Source organism: Tachypleus tridentatus, chromosome 13 (assembly GCF_004210375.1).
Source record: "Tachypleus tridentatus isolate NWPU-2018 chromosome 13, ASM421037v1, whole genome shotgun sequence".
Lineage (NCBI taxonomy): Eukaryota > Metazoa > Arthropoda > Merostomata > Xiphosura > Limulidae > Tachypleus > Tachypleus tridentatus.
The window spans coordinates 85,373,175-85,390,358 of NC_134837.1; the positions used below are offsets into that span (position 1 = coordinate 85,373,175).

At 33.9% G+C, this 17,184-nt stretch overlaps 1 protein-coding gene across 4 annotated transcripts in view; it reads left to right on the forward strand.

Moving 5' to 3' along the window:
- The first annotated feature begins 479 nt into the window (after nt 1-479).
- LOC143237582 (apoptotic protease-activating factor 1-like) overlaps nt 480-17,184 on the forward strand; it is an 88,676-nt gene continuing 71,971 nt past the window's right edge. The window contains exons 1-3 of one of the 4 annotated variants that reach the window (XM_076477008.1): nt 480-1,013; nt 10,894-11,042; nt 13,746-14,547. In XM_076477008.1, coding sequence (XP_076333123.1) covers nt 10,899-11,042; nt 13,746-14,547 — 946 coding nt within the window. In that variant the 5' untranslated portion in view covers nt 480-1,013; nt 10,894-10,898. The remainder of the gene's footprint in view (nt 1,014-10,893; nt 11,043-13,745; nt 14,548-17,184) is intronic. The other 3 variants (XM_076477007.1, XM_076477005.1, XM_076477006.1) reach the window with 3 other exon arrangements.

The following is a 17,184-nucleotide window of genomic DNA, read 5'->3' on the forward strand; positions in this document are numbered from 1 at the left end:
TTATAACGCCCACACGGCTGAAAGGACGAGTATGTATGGTGTGATGGGAATTCGAACTCGCGATCCTCAGATCACGAGCCGAACGCTCTAACCACCATCCTTGGTGGTTGTGATGGACCAATATTGATCTGCAAGTCGGTTGTTGAGAAACACTGCACTAGGCTATTACTTCAACATTAGGGACTGCAAGTGTACGTTGTTTTACGCAAAATTAATGTATAGGACAAATAATACAAAAATGCCCAACTGCACGTATAGAAAACTTGCGTAAAAAATATAAAACTTTGGTCCCAATAAAGTTAAACAAGTAAAATAAGTTTGAAGTGTGTTTAAAGTGTAGAAAATGTTTAAAACTTGTTTTGTGTAGTTTTGATTATCACTGTTAGTTACTTGAAACGTCTGTATTAGGACTTCTGAAAAACGTGTTTAAACGTGTTCTAAGAAACATTACCAATTTTTTGTGATAGCGTAAGTAACTAGTTTTAATATATGTAATATATATATATAAAGATTTAACTCTTCTTACATACATATAATAATTATTCGATCTTTCTTGAAATTTGTGAAACACTAGGAATGCAAACCCACATTTAGACAATTGTCTTCGAAGGTTGGGAAATCCCTTGTGGAACTGTGACGTCAGTTTGGTGTTTTCAGGTACGGTAGAGCAAAAAGACATGTTATACAGACTGTGTGTAAAGTACGAGATGAGCAAAATTAAGCAACAGCATACTTAAACAATTCTTAATAGAACATGCTTTTTCTTTACGATGTTATTTTAGAGGCGCAAGTGTAATTCAAATACTGTTACTAGACTGTTAGTGTTACAAGTAGTAATACCGCTCAAACAGAGTCGCAAATGGTGTTTGATTAAGACTGGATTCAGACAGCATAGTCGTTTGTCTACATGCACAATACAAGTTGAGGAATGTCAGTAGTGAAACTAAAACGTTATATGTATGATTATGTATAGAGATTGGGAAGTTTTCAAACAATTTCATGCTTATTTGCAAGTAAGTAACCCAGTAATTAATTGATCTTGTTTAATGTTAGAACTCTGTGTTACGATAGATCATAATACTTCTGTATTCTAGATTATAGTTATTAGATTCTTTTAAGTACTTAGAACATTACTATTAATATCATTAAGAGTGTAGAAAAGTTTATTACTGAATAGAATTTTTAAACACTAAAGCATCATTTAACCATTGTGATAGACCCTAAGAAGCATGTATTGTACTGAATTTAAATTATCAGATTAAAGGTGATAGTTTTTTCTAGACCATAAAAAGTTATTATTTTTGTCTTTTATACGTATGCCCAGTACAAAACAGGTGAACTCGAGAAATTGTTGTTGCTTTACACATACAAAGCCTTTCAAGCTTAAGAAAATATTAAAATTTACTAAACTACATTTTCATATTAATTTGACCAAGTCACTATGATATGCATTAGTTTTATCTAAAATGCTATCTGTAAACAAAGCTTCTAATCCTTGCAAAGGCCCAGCATGGCCAGATGGGTTAATGTGTTCTGAGGGTCATAGATTCGAATCTCCATTGCACCAAACATGCTCACTCTTTCAGCCATGGGGGTGTTATAATGTGATGGTCAATCCACTATTCATTGGTAAAAGAGTAGCCCAAGAGTTGGCAGTGGGTGGTGATGACTAGCTGCCTTCCCTCAAGTCTTACACTGCTAAATTAGGGACAGCTAGAGCAGATAGTGTTCGTATAGCTTTGCATGAAATTCAAAAACCAAAACAAATTCTTGCAAACTACATCAACACACTAACAAATCTGTTTTCCAGAATGTTGAAAGTGATTCTCCCGAGATCAGAGGTCCTCTTGTAGCTACATAAATTGTATTTAAACACAGTAATTTTATTCTTCTTCTAGTGCTTTCCAATCATGATTAGAGGAGTCACCCACCTGCATTTACAAATTTCCTACAGATCAAATTTGTTTACCTGTTGACCCAAACATATCCCCCAATAATTTGTAATTTTTGTATCTTTTTTAAGATATGTTAATCACATCTCATGTGGAGGAGTTTGTGAAAGAGCTAGTTGGTTATATTCTCTTTATTGCAGGAAAAAAACAAAACTTTTGTAATTGGGTAATAGCTCTTCACACTAGACTTCCAAGTTAAATAATGTGGAATGCACCTTTGAGAGTACTGACAAACAGTTACTTACAAAATATATAAACAATCATCCTTAATCTTATATACAAACACAGATTCAGCACTAAGATTGTTATCCATTAGTTGAAAGTTAGGATAAAGTTAAGCATTGAAAATTAGTCGGACACTTTCATGTTAAGGGGATGGAGTGGTGTGTCATGGGTTAATGCTTTGGTTTCACAGTCAAAAGGTTACAGACATGAAGTTTGATCATGCCTAGTTATTGTATTTGCTTCAATTGTAAAATGTATCAGTAAACCTGTAATGGACTGGCATCCAGTCCAAGGGAGTGGGTTGTCTTATTTATCCACTTCTGTTGTAGCACTTGGCCTTTCTTGTGCAGAACAGATTAACTTATTTTTTATTATTGCTTCTTTGTTAAGAAACTCACTATTTTTTATGCTGCATAAAATGTTCCCACACAAATAAGTCTGTGCAATCATTTAATATAATTGGTTTTTAAAACAGCTGAAAGTGCTTTATAGTATTGTTAATGACTGCATTCATGGGTAGATAGTAAAGCCAGTTATAATTTGTACAATCTTAGCTCACTATTTCTATTTCAATATTTTTAAAGATGTAAAAATATAGGTGACAGAAGGTCATTTAGCTTATTGAGGTCTTATTTAAATAGTGTTGATACCAAACTAAATGTACTTCTTCACATTCATAAACTTGTTTAAAAAGTATGTAAAGTAATGTAAACATATACAACATAATTAATAAGTAAATCATACCATATGTTTCTGATTAACAAAATTGTTCCCATAAAACAAGTGTGGATCTCAGCTTTTGAATTACAAAATGTTTTAGGTGTAATATTCAAGTTTGCATCCACTGCTCAAATATATCATGCATAAGAAAATCCATTGAAATTAATTCTAACACTGAGTAAGTCACTTTTAGTTATTCTACGTTTGGCAAAGTAAGACAATAAAATGTAATAATATGTATATTCAGGGTGCAAACAAATAAAGAATTAATTTATACAAATAAGCAGTGACTTGTAGTTACTACTCATTCAGTCACAAGTGTGCAGTGTTTTGGATTTAGAAATCACAGAAATTATATTAATTGACAATTTAATCTTCCACATCTACATATTACAAGGTTGCAGGAATACACTTTAACAAGAGTGAAAGGAATTTTGATTAAGAAGTTAGCACACAGGTTCATGTGCAAACGTTGTAATAGTGTTCAGATGAGACTCAAAACTTGAGCACTTTGGAATAGTTTACCATTCTTCTTCAGGAGAATAAAAGCACTTCAGTTTTGGGTCTCATTTGAAAACTATTACAACATTTGTATTTGGTCCTGTGTACTAACTTCTTAATCATAATTTACACTTTCATAAGATATTCTGCAAATCTGCAGTGTTAAAGTTGCAGGAATAAAAACAAAATTTACATTAATTGAGTGGATAATTTGAATCCCTTATTGGGACAAAGGTATAAAATATGATTATGTCTGTGTTTCTGGACTTCACAGCATCTGTCTTTGCATCCACTGTGTCACTAAAAGATGTATAGGGCTGTGCTCGAAGGCTCACTTTCCAGTCAGAAATTTGAAGTTAGTTAGTTCTAAACATTCAAAGATTCATTGAGCAGTATTTAAGAAGTATCAGTTTTTTTCTCCCTTGTTAATACAAACGTTTTGATAATATCACTTACATGGAAATTTTCAAAGGCTGTACACACCTTTTAACAGAAAAAGATATCATCCCTATGCATTTTCTTCAGATTTTCGCATGCCACCAACCTCTACGTAATTCCCACCTAAACTCACAAGATTTCTCATTTTTTTTATTTTATTTTTTTCTTCAAACTATAAACACTTATTCATGTAGTGGCTTCTATTATTTGTGTGAATTAATAATTTTCTCACATGGGTAATGAAATGATGAGGGAATATGAGGTACATTCTCTGGGGAAGACGTGACAGACATTGTGGAATAGATAATGAGTTTTCTAATGCTATCGGGTATATCAGCTTCATCAGACATTACTTCCCCACATTTGTTGTACGAAGGAAGAGGACAAATCTGAGAGTTCATTCTCTTGTGACATTATGCCTCTGCATTTTCCTGTATCTGATACTTATTTCCTTGATTTTTCATCAACCCACATTCACTTTTGAGATACTCAAGTTTGGGATTGCTCTTGCTAATGGGGGTTGGATGGGGGGTAGCATTGCTTTCACCATTTATTTCCCTATTTGACCTGCCCTTCCCTGATCTTTTGTTTACCACATTTCTTCTTTCTGTACCCCAGCACACTTTGGAGGTGTTTCTCCTTCCCTTCTTCACTGTGACCATTCCCCTGCTACATTTCCTTCTCGCTTGCCCTCTGGTTCCTAGAGATTGTTGGATGGGGATACTGTCATATTCCAAGATAACTTCTTTCTCCCATTCTCTGGGCCTTTTACCTAGCCCCTTTTTTTATCATGCAGTTTGGTAGTATTCCTAATTGTCTGATTTATAGACTGAGACTGTTTATTATCTCTCCTAACCTTTGTCAGTAATTTCCAGAATTCACTCAACCCTACCCTTCAACATTGATCTTCTTCTTTATCCTTTGTTTTCTGTCATTTAATTCCCATTCTTTTATATGTTTCACCTTTTCCATTGAGGTGCTGTTTCTGTTGTGCCAGGTCCTACAGGTGCTCAACTATTGTGAATTCAATGACTGTGGTTACACTTTTTGTTCACTCTTGGGGTTTCAACTTTTTACCCTCAGGTTTTTTTACATCTTTCATCTTGTTTCATTTTTCTCCTTCCACTTCCAACTGTGTCCCACATCTCTTTGAGGCTATATTTGTCAACTCCTCACTCTCAGTCAATATCTTATCCTCCATGGTGGTGTTTTCAGCTCATTCTCAGCCAGGATAAGCCTCTTTCCATTTGCCTGTGATCAATGGACATTGCTGTTAATGCTTATCATTCTACATATGCAATTTCTTGTTTGGTGGCCATGGCTTCAAGGTGATTACTTATCCTTTCAGGTCAAATGCATATGCATCTCCTTAATTGTCTTTATATGATTAGAAGGAAGTCTCATGGGGTTCTTTGAACTTAGTGATTCTCTTGTCCCTTCTTTCACTCTCATTTATGTGTGGATGGTTGGACTCGTTCACTATCACCATTTATATTCCATTACCTCCTCCTAAGCTGGACTTATATCTCTTTGCAGTTGCTCCCCATTTATTTTCCATTCAGCAGTTAACCCAAGAATGAGTCCTGTCTCCATATTCATGCACTTAACTTTCTAGTAGACATAATCTTATTCTTACTGCTCCTTGTAGTTCATTTCATTAAGCTCTAGGGTAGACAGTGTTCTTGTTACACAATACTTCTTCTCCACCTGTTTCTATTGAGGTGGTCTTTTAATGATTCCATTCCATTTATCTAGCCAACCTTCTCATTTACACCTAATCACCTGTTCTTTTACCCTTGGTTTTGACTGTTTATACCTCCTGTTGGGTCAGTCTTTTCATTATTATAAAGCTCACCTACCTCTCTGGCCTTCACTTTGTGCCCTGGCATTGAGTAATGACCTTGTTCATCATTTTATTTTGGTGGTACCCTGACTGGCTTACACTTGGTTTTTTCTTTAATACCACCTGAAAAAAACCAACTTTCTTCCATTGATGGTTTTATACTTTTTTACTTTAACATGTTGTGTCTAGTTCCATCATAGGATCTCGTCCTTTCACCTTCACATGATTTTGTCCAGTTAATACATCTTGAATCTGACCTTCCTATCTGTAATCCTTTCTTTTCTGGGCATCTTTCAACATGGTTCTTCTAATCAAGCATGTATGTGTTTGGTTTTTAATATTGGTCCATCAGTTGCTCCTTCATCCTAACAGTTTTACCATTCTGATATCTCCTTTCTCTTTTCCAGGCTATTCTATAGGGTTCAGCTGTCTCTGTTTTGCTGGATATTAGGCAGATTTGTCCATCTCTCTTTTCTAGTTTGTTACTGAAAGATGTTTTTTCTTGTTCTCTCCATCCTCTTCCAGTCCTTCCTTATCCACAAACTCTCTTGCTCTTCTCCTGTACTCATTTATAATTATCTTCTCTTCCAACATATTTGCTTCTCTCTCTTATTGTTGCTGTTCTCTAAGTCTTTATGCTGGTGACTTTGTCTTGTACCTCTTTCATTGTCCTTGTATTCTTATTTCTTCTGCCCTGTTCTTCCTTTCTTGGCTTTGAGCTGCTTGTTGAGGAGACCTCTACCCTTCTTTTCTCTCTTGTCCTTCCATTACACTGTTTTATGCTCATTGAGACCTGAACAGTTTAGGTCATTTGTTGCTATTTCTCTTATTTATTAATTTATTTCTCTCTTTTTATTAATCTGTCACTCTACATTCTCTTGGATTTCTCTTCCGAGAGAAAATCTTTTGTTTTTACAGCATAATCTGCCACATTCATGGGTTGGACTTCTCTTCCTTTTTGGTTGTTGCTAACTGAGGATCCATATTTAATCCTGTCAGATTCCTTGCCTCTCTCATTCCTTGTTTATATCTGTTGCTGGATGAGAATAGTCCAACTGGGATGTGTACTACCATGCATAACTTTGTTGTGGTCTATCCTTGCTATCTAGCTGTGTAATCTCCCTGAGATCACTGCCTGCCTCTGTTTGTTGTTCAATACTCTCTCTACCATTTTTTTTTCTAGCATAGCTTCCAGGGTCCTTCCAAGTTGTTGGTGGTCTCTCTGCCAGGGTAAACTTATTTTCTAAAATTCCAAATCAAGCCAGAGTACCTGAACGAGCTCATACTACCCACCCTGACTTGTATAGCCTTTGATTAGATGGGTTATTCCACAAGACTGCTTGAAGTATCCTGGTGGTATTTTTCTGATATTTGTCTACTGTCCAATATATGTTGTACCTATTCCATAGACTATCATGAAAAAAAAACAGCATCAGGGGTGCTCTGCTTGCTTCCCTGGCTTGCACATGCTGGCTTTTCAAAATAGGTTTACATGGTTACTCATTGCACTGTTTTCAGTAAAAGACCTATCTATTAGGCAACTAACTGATGGGATACTGACATTTCTCCTGATTTTTGTACTGCATCTTCCTACACCCTTTCTTGGATTAGAGCATTAGAAGATCAATACTACTTGCCAGTTTGTAATCACTTGGATGGTGGGTCATGGATAACACTCACTGGTTGAGATAGCATAGCTAGAGGATGGACAAAAGATGCCACTTCAGTGGGAAGTGAGGCAGTGGTGACAATGTCAGAGCAGTGCATGTCATCCATCATATACTTTCACTCATAACATGCCAGAGCCCCCATCCTACCATTGTCTGGGTGTTGGTTCCCAGATGATCTGATGTTGGATTGACAAAGGAATAACCCACACAGTTTCTCACACCTGTGGTTAGTGGGGATCCTCCTCCTACTGTGGACTAGACAACAAATTCCCTACAGCACCTGGTTTGAGACTGGAGTTGACCCACCATGTTTGCATTTTCCCTTCCTAACATTGTCTGGATGTCGGGCTCCCAGGTGGCATGTTTTTGTGTACTGGGTCTATGCACATTCACTCTGCCTGGATTGTTGGAATGAAAGTTACTTTTCTATTCTGCTTCTTTTTTTTGAAGTGAAGACAGTTTGGACTCTCCTCCTCTTTGGACCACAAGGCACATACTTGATATCTTCGGGGTTTGGACTGGAATTAACCTACCAATTATCAGCAATCACCTCCTGTTCATTTTGAGTTAAGGTGGACACTTAAACAAATCCTGCCCTCTGTCAAGACAAGCACTTGTCTTGGTGTCTTCCTATAGTTGGTGTCAGTTCTCGAGCCTGACAGTAGAGGTTTGGCAAGACACACCAGTGATGTATTCTGTGTACTCCTCCTGCAGTTTGTATCATTCTAATAAATTCAATAGTACAGTTGAGGTGAGCAGTAGATATAGTCTGTACATGCTCTAACTAGATATTTACTTTCTGACTTTGGGTGGCTGTGTTTTTATTCTGACCATACCCGTGACAAATGGGAACTTTTAGCCTCATCCTCCCTACCAATCTGGATGAAGAGTGTACCCTAGAAGAAATGTGATCCTGTCATCCATGGATATGTCCCTATGGAGCTCCTGTCATCAGATCTCATACTTCAAGGGTTTTGTCCAGATGCTTTTTGAAGGGCGTTCATCAAGTTAAATTTTGTACTGAACCCTCTTCCATCCCAGTGTGGAATTCTTGCTTCTCAGTATGAAAAGGTGTATATTGCAGATGAAGTTAACATTTTCCTTACTTGAAAATGTATTTCTGATATATACTCACCTCTTTACACACTCCCACTCTTCCTCCCACATCCAGTGCAACTTAATATTTCTTGCCTCATCATAGAATAAGGATAAAAAATGCAAAAGCATAGATGGCAGTAATTTGCAGGTAGCCTGTGCCATCCTTCTATTGGTGGAGGACTTTTGCTGCATAATAATGTAATTATGCAGTAGTGCAAACTACAAGAAATCTTGTGAGTGTAGGTGGAAGTTTACTAAAGGCTAGTGGCATGCAAATCTCTGAGGCAGATGCACAGCAAAGATAATTATGTGAAAAGGTATCTATCAGAAGTAAATTTTTGAGTAATGAATATCTTAATTTTTGATTGGTTTAATTATTACATCAAAGTTGCTGTATTAAGAATAAAATTAAGACACCACTACAAATATGTTATACACAGGAGCTTGTTCTGTGTATTGGTCACACCAATACAGGGGTTTATAGGAATGGGTGTAGTACAGTTAGTAGCTGCATTCCTTGATTAAAATGTACTGAAAGCTTAGTGTGCCAGATGTAAGAAACATTATGGTTGAATGATTTAATTCTGAGAAAAAGAACACTTAAACTCAGCTACAATTCTTGCTACAATCAGATGTTCTTGGAGTGGAAGCTTACTGTATGTAGCTGTATGAGTATTACACTTAGAATCAAGTATGCAGACATAAATAACATGCATTTTTATGTGTAGAGGTATATTATTACTGTTCTTATATATATTTTTTAAAATTACATACAAATGTTTTATTTCATTTGTATGATTGCCTTTAAAATAAAAGGGTTTTAAATACAATATAGAATATTAATCATTAGTACCATTGAAGATTTGAATCTGTTTAGTAATGTGTTCTGCACCTTCTAAGATCAAAGTCTATATTAAACACAAAAATAACAAAAGTATTTGCTTTCATTTTGTACTGTTAGGCTAAGAGCTTTATGTCATGCAAAAAATATAAATAATTAAATGGTTGACATATTACAATATGGTTTAAGGAACTAGTAAAAGCTCATGGATACCATCTTTTTTCAAAATCTTGCCAAATTAATGCTTAAGCACAAAGTCATGCATGGATGTGGTAAGTAGCATTGAAATATTCAGTTAGCAACAAATACTTTATTAGGCCTAGTCATATCAAGATATAATCCTTATGTAAGATCTGTGATTCTTTTATAAACTTACATTAGTGTATCCATTGTTTTGGAGAGCATGAACAACAGTGTATGAAAACTTAAAGTTAGGATCACTTGTGTGATCACTTGTCTCAAGTTTGAAGACATAAGTTTGACTTCCAACATGAAATTATAAACCATGCAGGGTATTGTAACTGGGTTGAGTACTCTTTCAGAAAGTTTTGTAGCAACCTTTGACTTCTGTTCCATTATTATGGCAGTCCATCAATTTTGAGCTTTAAACTTCCTGTATTACACCTACCAATTCTAAATCATTATCAGTAGCTGTTTAGACACCATTGGGTATTGATGAAAATTTGTATTTTACTCATCATTATTTTTTCTACCCTTTGTAGTATCTCTTATCTGTTTGGTGTTGTTTGTTTATTGACATCGTTAGACTTTTTAACGAAAGAGTATGTTCTTTTAGACATAATAATTTTAAAATTCAAATGGGTATGTTATTCACAAGTCTTTCACATTCAATTTTCTGCCTTCATTTTCACACTGTTGCCCCCTTCCAGTCAAAGCAGTTGTAAGCATATAATTCTACTCCTGCCATACATACACATATTTTTACAAATAAAGGAAAATATTTTCAAAAAAGGTAGTAAATTTAAGGATGGATAATATTAAGCTTTCAAAAACCTTGCAAATAAGATAGTAGGGATGAAATTTGCACCATATTTACTATCTTTTTTAAAAGTTTTATCTTGACTTGTTTTTTAATGCATTTTAAAGTTTCAGTGTGTATAAGAACATTGCATTTATAACCAAGTTCTAAATACAATGAGGTTCTAATTGTTGTAGCTGGTAATTTCTGTTTCATTCTGTACTTAAGTTTTTTGAATGAACAACAAATTTCAAAAGGGATAATGATACAATCATTTTTTTACCTATAAATTAATAATAATAAAAATAACAAGAAATTCAAACTTTTTACTATGATATTTACAAACATTCACAGAACTTGTGATTGCATCATTACATAAATATTGTTATTAAAGAAAATGCTGCTTAGTTTTGTAAAGTTCTGATGACCTCTTGAGGAGATATTCAAAATATCATTTTGATGAACATACCAAGCCATTCTTACACAGCCTATGCTGCTGCCTGCCCAATATATTTGTGTATTTTTGTTGTTATTTTGATTATTTTGATGTTTATATGATTAACATTATTGTGTATGTAACCATTAGTTAAGGTCTTTATATGTATTTTTTGTGATATTTTATACAGTTTACATGAAAATGGATCCACTGGAGAAATATGCTCTATTTAAGGAAAGAGAGTCCTTATTAGAGGACTTGTATCCAAAATATATTTTACCATATCTCATTGAAGATGGAATATTCTCTCAAGAAGAAAGTGATAGCATTTTAAAGGAGGTAATGCCTATGTACAGTTAAATTAATACAATATAAAGACTTATTTTTCAACCTCAATGACACAACATACAAGAAATTCTACTCTCTAAAAATCATAGTAGTATGACACTCGATCACATCTTTTTTTAAAGAAAAAAATTGAGCAGATGTATACAGCATTTTGTTCAATACACACACACACACACACACACACACATATATATATACATACATATTCGCACACTAAGGTTCATGCTGTATGATAAATTATTTTGATAACAATGAGTAACAGATCCTTCAGATTTGTAAGAAACATAATGGGCTGAGACTGAAATATTTTTTAAAGGCTTTCAAGTATATCAGTTGAATTTAAATTTATCAGATGATCATTCTGACCTAACAAGTTTTGATCATGAACTAATGGTTTTATTTGTAGTGGCTTAAAACAGTTAAAATATATTTTGAAACTCTCTTATTTTCTTCTGTTTCTTACTTTCTGCATACAATCATACAAGGTCTAAATGCTCATACATTGTTTAGAATTGTAATATTTTTAACTGTTAGCATGTTTAGTAAGAACTTTTATTTATGTTATGAACCTCTCATGAAGTTTGGGTTGCTGTATTCCTGTTATTGTGCATAAAACCTTTTTTAAAGTTAACAACAATTTCTTTTATGCAATGTCTTAAAAGATGTTGTTGGCTTTGTTAAAAGTGGAGTGCTAAAAGAGTATTTCCTGTCATATTTCTATGCTTTGTTACACTATTTGACAAATATGTTCACTTGAAAATGTATTTGAATCAATTATTAATTATTACACAGTGTAAACACAAATATGATCAGTTTTTGATTTAGAGCTTTTAAATATGGAAACTAAGATAAATAACATATTTACATTATTCATTGTTAAAAGTAACTTGTTGAAATTACCAAAAACACTTGATTTTTCAAAATATGACAGTTTTTGTGTAACAAGTTATTAGAACCTGAAATACATGTGCATGCATTCAGTGCTTAACAAATAATTGTTGCTAGTAGCAAAAGTCTATGATACATAAAATCGAAATGACAGTAGATAACATTTGCAATTTACAGAGCAATAATGTTAACAAAGCATTGTCCACAGAACCACTGCACTGTTCTGATTATTACTGACTTATTTTGAAGAAAAGGAAAAAAGACCAAGAATTAATGATCTGCACACAGTAATTCCACATATATGTATATATATTTATGTTAACCTTGTATATATGGGTAGGGCTAAAGTGCAAGTCACGACCATTTAATGTGTTGCATACAATATTTAATTAACTTTTATTTGGCACGAGAACATAGTTTATAACTAAACTATAATACTAGTTTCAATTTCTTAATTCAATTGGACATACTTAATTATGTTCTTAGTTTTCACTTATATGCATCATGTGACACTCCTTTGCTTCAAATTACCTATTTTATGTTATCTTTCTCCCAAGTATGAAGTTTTAAGTTTTCCACATAATTTTCTACTACTATAAATATCCTAGTGCTAAAATGCAAACTTCTAGTCTTCAGTACTCTTGCCTCTTCTAGTATATCTCATTTTTGAAAAAAATGTCAGTAATTCTCTGACATTTTTTATGTGATTATTTATAACCAATAGAAAGAGAATGTTTTATTTTACTAATTTTCATGCAAGGCTATTTCTCTGTAATGATCAGCATGCAGATTCATTGTTGCTATCATTAAGATTGTATCAAACAAGTAGACGAATTATTTTAACTGACTTGTGACTTAATTAAAAAAAACAGTTAAATTATAGTTATAAGGCACTGTATTCTGTGTGCTTGTTATTATGTTCTAAGTTGTGTACTTGATATAAATAAAAATTAAAGCATTAACAATAACTATTAAAAATTATGGTAAAGTTTTGTTGAGACTGATTGCAAAATAGTAAGATATCCATGTTATTGTATATTTGTATTTGATATTGTAAAGGTGACTGAAATACAAAAATTAGAATCTTATTCGGTAAGAAAATCTAAATTAAAATATATTAAATAAATTTATGTTCATAGTATATTTTTTCATGTAGACAAAATTATGGTTTTTAGTATATAACAGACTTTTCAAGTTTACTGAAAGCTTGACATATTTCATGAAGATATGTTTAGTAAACAGAAGCTAGAAATTTCTTCATTCAAGAAAGTGTTTAAAACTATCATGATTTACATGTTTATAATAGTTGACCTTGAGTAAGGTTACACAAAAACAAGCAGCTTAACCATTATCATTATATTTACAACTCACTTGTTTATTGAGGTTTAATTAAATAATGAATAATTAGGTCAGTTAATACCTTTACACATGTAGAGAAAATACATTAAACAGTTTACTTCAAACCTGTATTTAGGTTATGAAGTAGTCGAATACTTAAGTATGAATGAGAATGGGGGACATGTATTGATAGTTTTTAATGGAGATAAACATTATTGTTTGTTAGTAACAGCATTTCATAGGATGTGAAAATCAATTTTGACTGTGTTAAACCTTGTTTTGACTCAAAAGTGCATGCTGATTAAATTGATAAGTTAATTGTATGCCTACAGGTTTTGTAGTTTCATAACTAATAATAGTTACAGCTAACTTTTAAGTTTTGCACAGGGCAAGACCTTTTTAGCTTCTGTTATTTATTTGGTTTTGAGTTATAATTTTAATATTTTCTGATTTTTATATTTTTTTTAGGCAAACAGTAAAACTCAGACCATTAAACTTCTGTCTCTTCTTCCAAAGAAAGGAAAACATGCTTTTAGCAGCTTAATAAGAGCTTTGAATAGCAAAGAAGCTTATCCTTGGCTTGCACAAAGGTTGCTGGCCTCAGTGAAAAATAATAAAGTCTCAATGGATTTTGATGTTAATGTGTATAATGTGCTTCGGAAAGGAGGTGTACCATTTCAGCTTAATCACCTTCTGCCAAGGAAGGAGTTAAAAGACAGAATTAGACAAGCTCTTCAAGATGTAGCAGAAAAGAAAAGAGGCTGGGTTGTGGTTCATGGTATGCTAGGGTCTGGAAAATCCACTCTTGCTGCAGAGGCCATACGGGATGAATTCCTTCTTGCTAATTATTTCTCTAATGGGGTTTGGTGGGTTCCAATAGGCAAGGTAGATCCAGCAGGGCTTCTGGTCAAGATGCAATCACTTTGCGAAGAACTAGATGATGAAAGTTACCCTGTACCTGAGACTATAGAAAATGTGTCTAATACCCTTAGGAGACTTGTTCTTCGGCCTTATTTAGAGAAGCTTTTGTTTATTTTAGATGATGTTTGGGATGACTTTGTTTTGAAAGCTTTTGATGTAGGATGTCCCGTGATGATAACAACTAAAAACTCTGACATTCTTTCATCCATTGTTTCTGGAGAGAAGTGCTATATTGAAGTTGACTCACGTTTATCAGTTGATGAAAGTAAATGCTTGCTTGCCATGTGGGTTAATACTAATGTAGCATGTTTGCCTGCATCTGTGGACCGCATATGTGAGAAATGTAAAGGTGAGGAAATTTTCTCTTAGTTATTGTTTTCAGTATAAAAATCTGATTTATATAACTGTAATATTATGTTTTGCAGTAAGTACTTGTAATGACTTTGTGTAATTTATTTCTATATCAATTCAAACTTAAAACTTTTAATTTCAAGCATAAAAGTAAGAAAGTAATCAGATTTTATCTGCTTGTTGATAAGCTTATGCAAATATTCTGTGGTGAATAAAATCATGTTAAGTAGTCATTTTAGACATGGTCAGAATATAATACAGTTGTACATAGTCTCGATATTTTTCATTTGTAACCTAAGAAGAAATATCCAAATATAGTTAAGAGTAACAATTCAACTGTAAGAAAGCAATAGCCACTAGAAACAATGGAATTGGTAAAATCTGTTAAGGTGTAAACCTTTTAACATGTATTTGTTGACTATAAGAAAAAGTTTGGAAAGAGCTTTCACCTGGACCAATTTTTCATGTAGCTTGAAATAGGTGGTAGTTCCAAAAGATACCATCTGCTGACATTATAGCTGCTGCTTTATTTGGATCTAAGCATTGAGAATGTGTGCTCTTGTATTTTATACTCCACTCATATGCCTTAGGCAAATTCTGATTTGCAATTTTCTCCACCAACTTCCACATACCTTCTAACTGGGTGCTTTATATAAGTACCTCATCCTAATAATGTAATCACTTTTTCTCAACAAAACATTTGGTATGGGTTTCAATCAACAGAACTTTTGTGATTATTTACTATTTATGTTGTGCATTTGAAAGCAGCCAGCATTTTTGCAGTTATCATTTCATTTATAATTGTACATTATCTAACAACAGCAAAAAACTTACTACATGGTATGAATTCCACATGTTAATGATTCAACTACAGAAGTTAACCAGACCTCTAATCTTCCACCTGTACTATCTGGTATTTGTCAATAGCCAGGAGAGGAGTCACTTTCAGTTGAAGCTATTCATGTTATGATCTATTGTGAGATGAAAACATATATGCAGACTAAGGGTGTCTCTCCAGGGGTTTTGAGGAGGCTTTTGCAAATAACTCAGAATGACTGTTGAGAATTTAGACTTACTTTTAACAGCTTCTTCTTGTACTAGGTCAGCCTCAGTAGAGGATCATTTTAATGAGCTACCTCCAGCCCCTTTTCTTCAGTTGGATACTAGAGTTTGTGAGGTTTTGGGAATCTCTCCTATTGTGTTTAACTGTACTCCTTCCTTGTTAGCAGAAGGTCGGCAAGTGACAACTTGGTTTATCCTCCCTCTTCTGATAATGTTGTTCATGTTGGGAGATTTGTCACACAGTTATATGATGGAATAACCATGCACTGTCCCCCATACTTATTGGATCACCATACTTTGGCTTGTCACTATCAGAAATAGGCTTATTTAGGTTCTCAGTGAATGGACCTCTTTTTGGTTCTGTATGGGTCTAGAGTGGAATTTGTGATAATTTTAAACAGATCACAGTTTTTTCATATTCAGCTTTCTCTTGCAACTGTCATGAAGTATTTATCTTTAATCCAACTTTTCTTTGAAGCTTCTCAATATTTCCTCAGCAATTTGAGGTGGGGATTTTGCTGATGTCAATCTCAGTCAGATTGTCTTCTTCTATTATTTCTTTGTTTTCCTTGCTGGTTTGTTATTGGGATTTATTGGGTAGAGACACTTTATTAGAAGGGATTCATTTACTGTCTTCTGTACTCAGAGAGTTATGGGAAACTTCTGTTTTCCATCTCATGTTATCTGCTAGAGTTACAGAAATGATAGAATCCTGAATTGATATCTCCCGTTCACATTTTTCTTTGTTGTCCATGGTTTCTTGCCTTTCTGGTTTTAATTTGGTCGAAGGGAGGAAGTTGTTTTGGCTAGGCTATGCACTTGTTACAGTTTTTTAACTCACCACTTTCTTTTATCTGGTACTGAAGCACCAGTGTGTGGTCTGTGTGGCACTCAGGTCACAATCATACATATTTTACTATCATGCTGTCATTACAACCAAGAATGATAGTGCCATTTTAAACATATTTTTAAGGTAGGTTTGCCCTTGACATTAGCCAATGTCATAGGTGATACTGGCTGCCTCACTTATGTTTTTACATTTTTAAGAGCCATTGGTCTTTTTAACTTAATTTAAGGTTTTTATTGAACTATATACTGTTTTGGCATGATCTCTTTTACACATTTTAATTTTATGTTGACCTGAACCCAAGACTGGAAAGGCCAACTTCAGGTAACTGACATTTACCAGCCATTTCTCACTTTTATAATCATTCCAATCCCAATCATTTGTTATGTTCTGTCATGACCCTAGATGGTTATGTGGTTCATACTAACTCATTTCAGATTACTAAAAATTGATTGTTTATTCATTTGGTACCTTCTGTTTTGTGTGACTTATCTGACATCACCCTCACAAGATGTTTTCATAAATTGATTCACACAGCCTATAATTCGTTATCATTGCAGAAGAGGAATCTTTTGTATGTCACATTTCATCATTTTCTTATTTCTATGCCAGTAGCCACCTAGTTGAATTGCCCTCTGGAAGACATTGTGCAGGCTGGTATGTCGACTACTAATACTTTCCTATCTCATCACTTATGTAATCTGGCAGTATCCTCTTCTGAGGGTT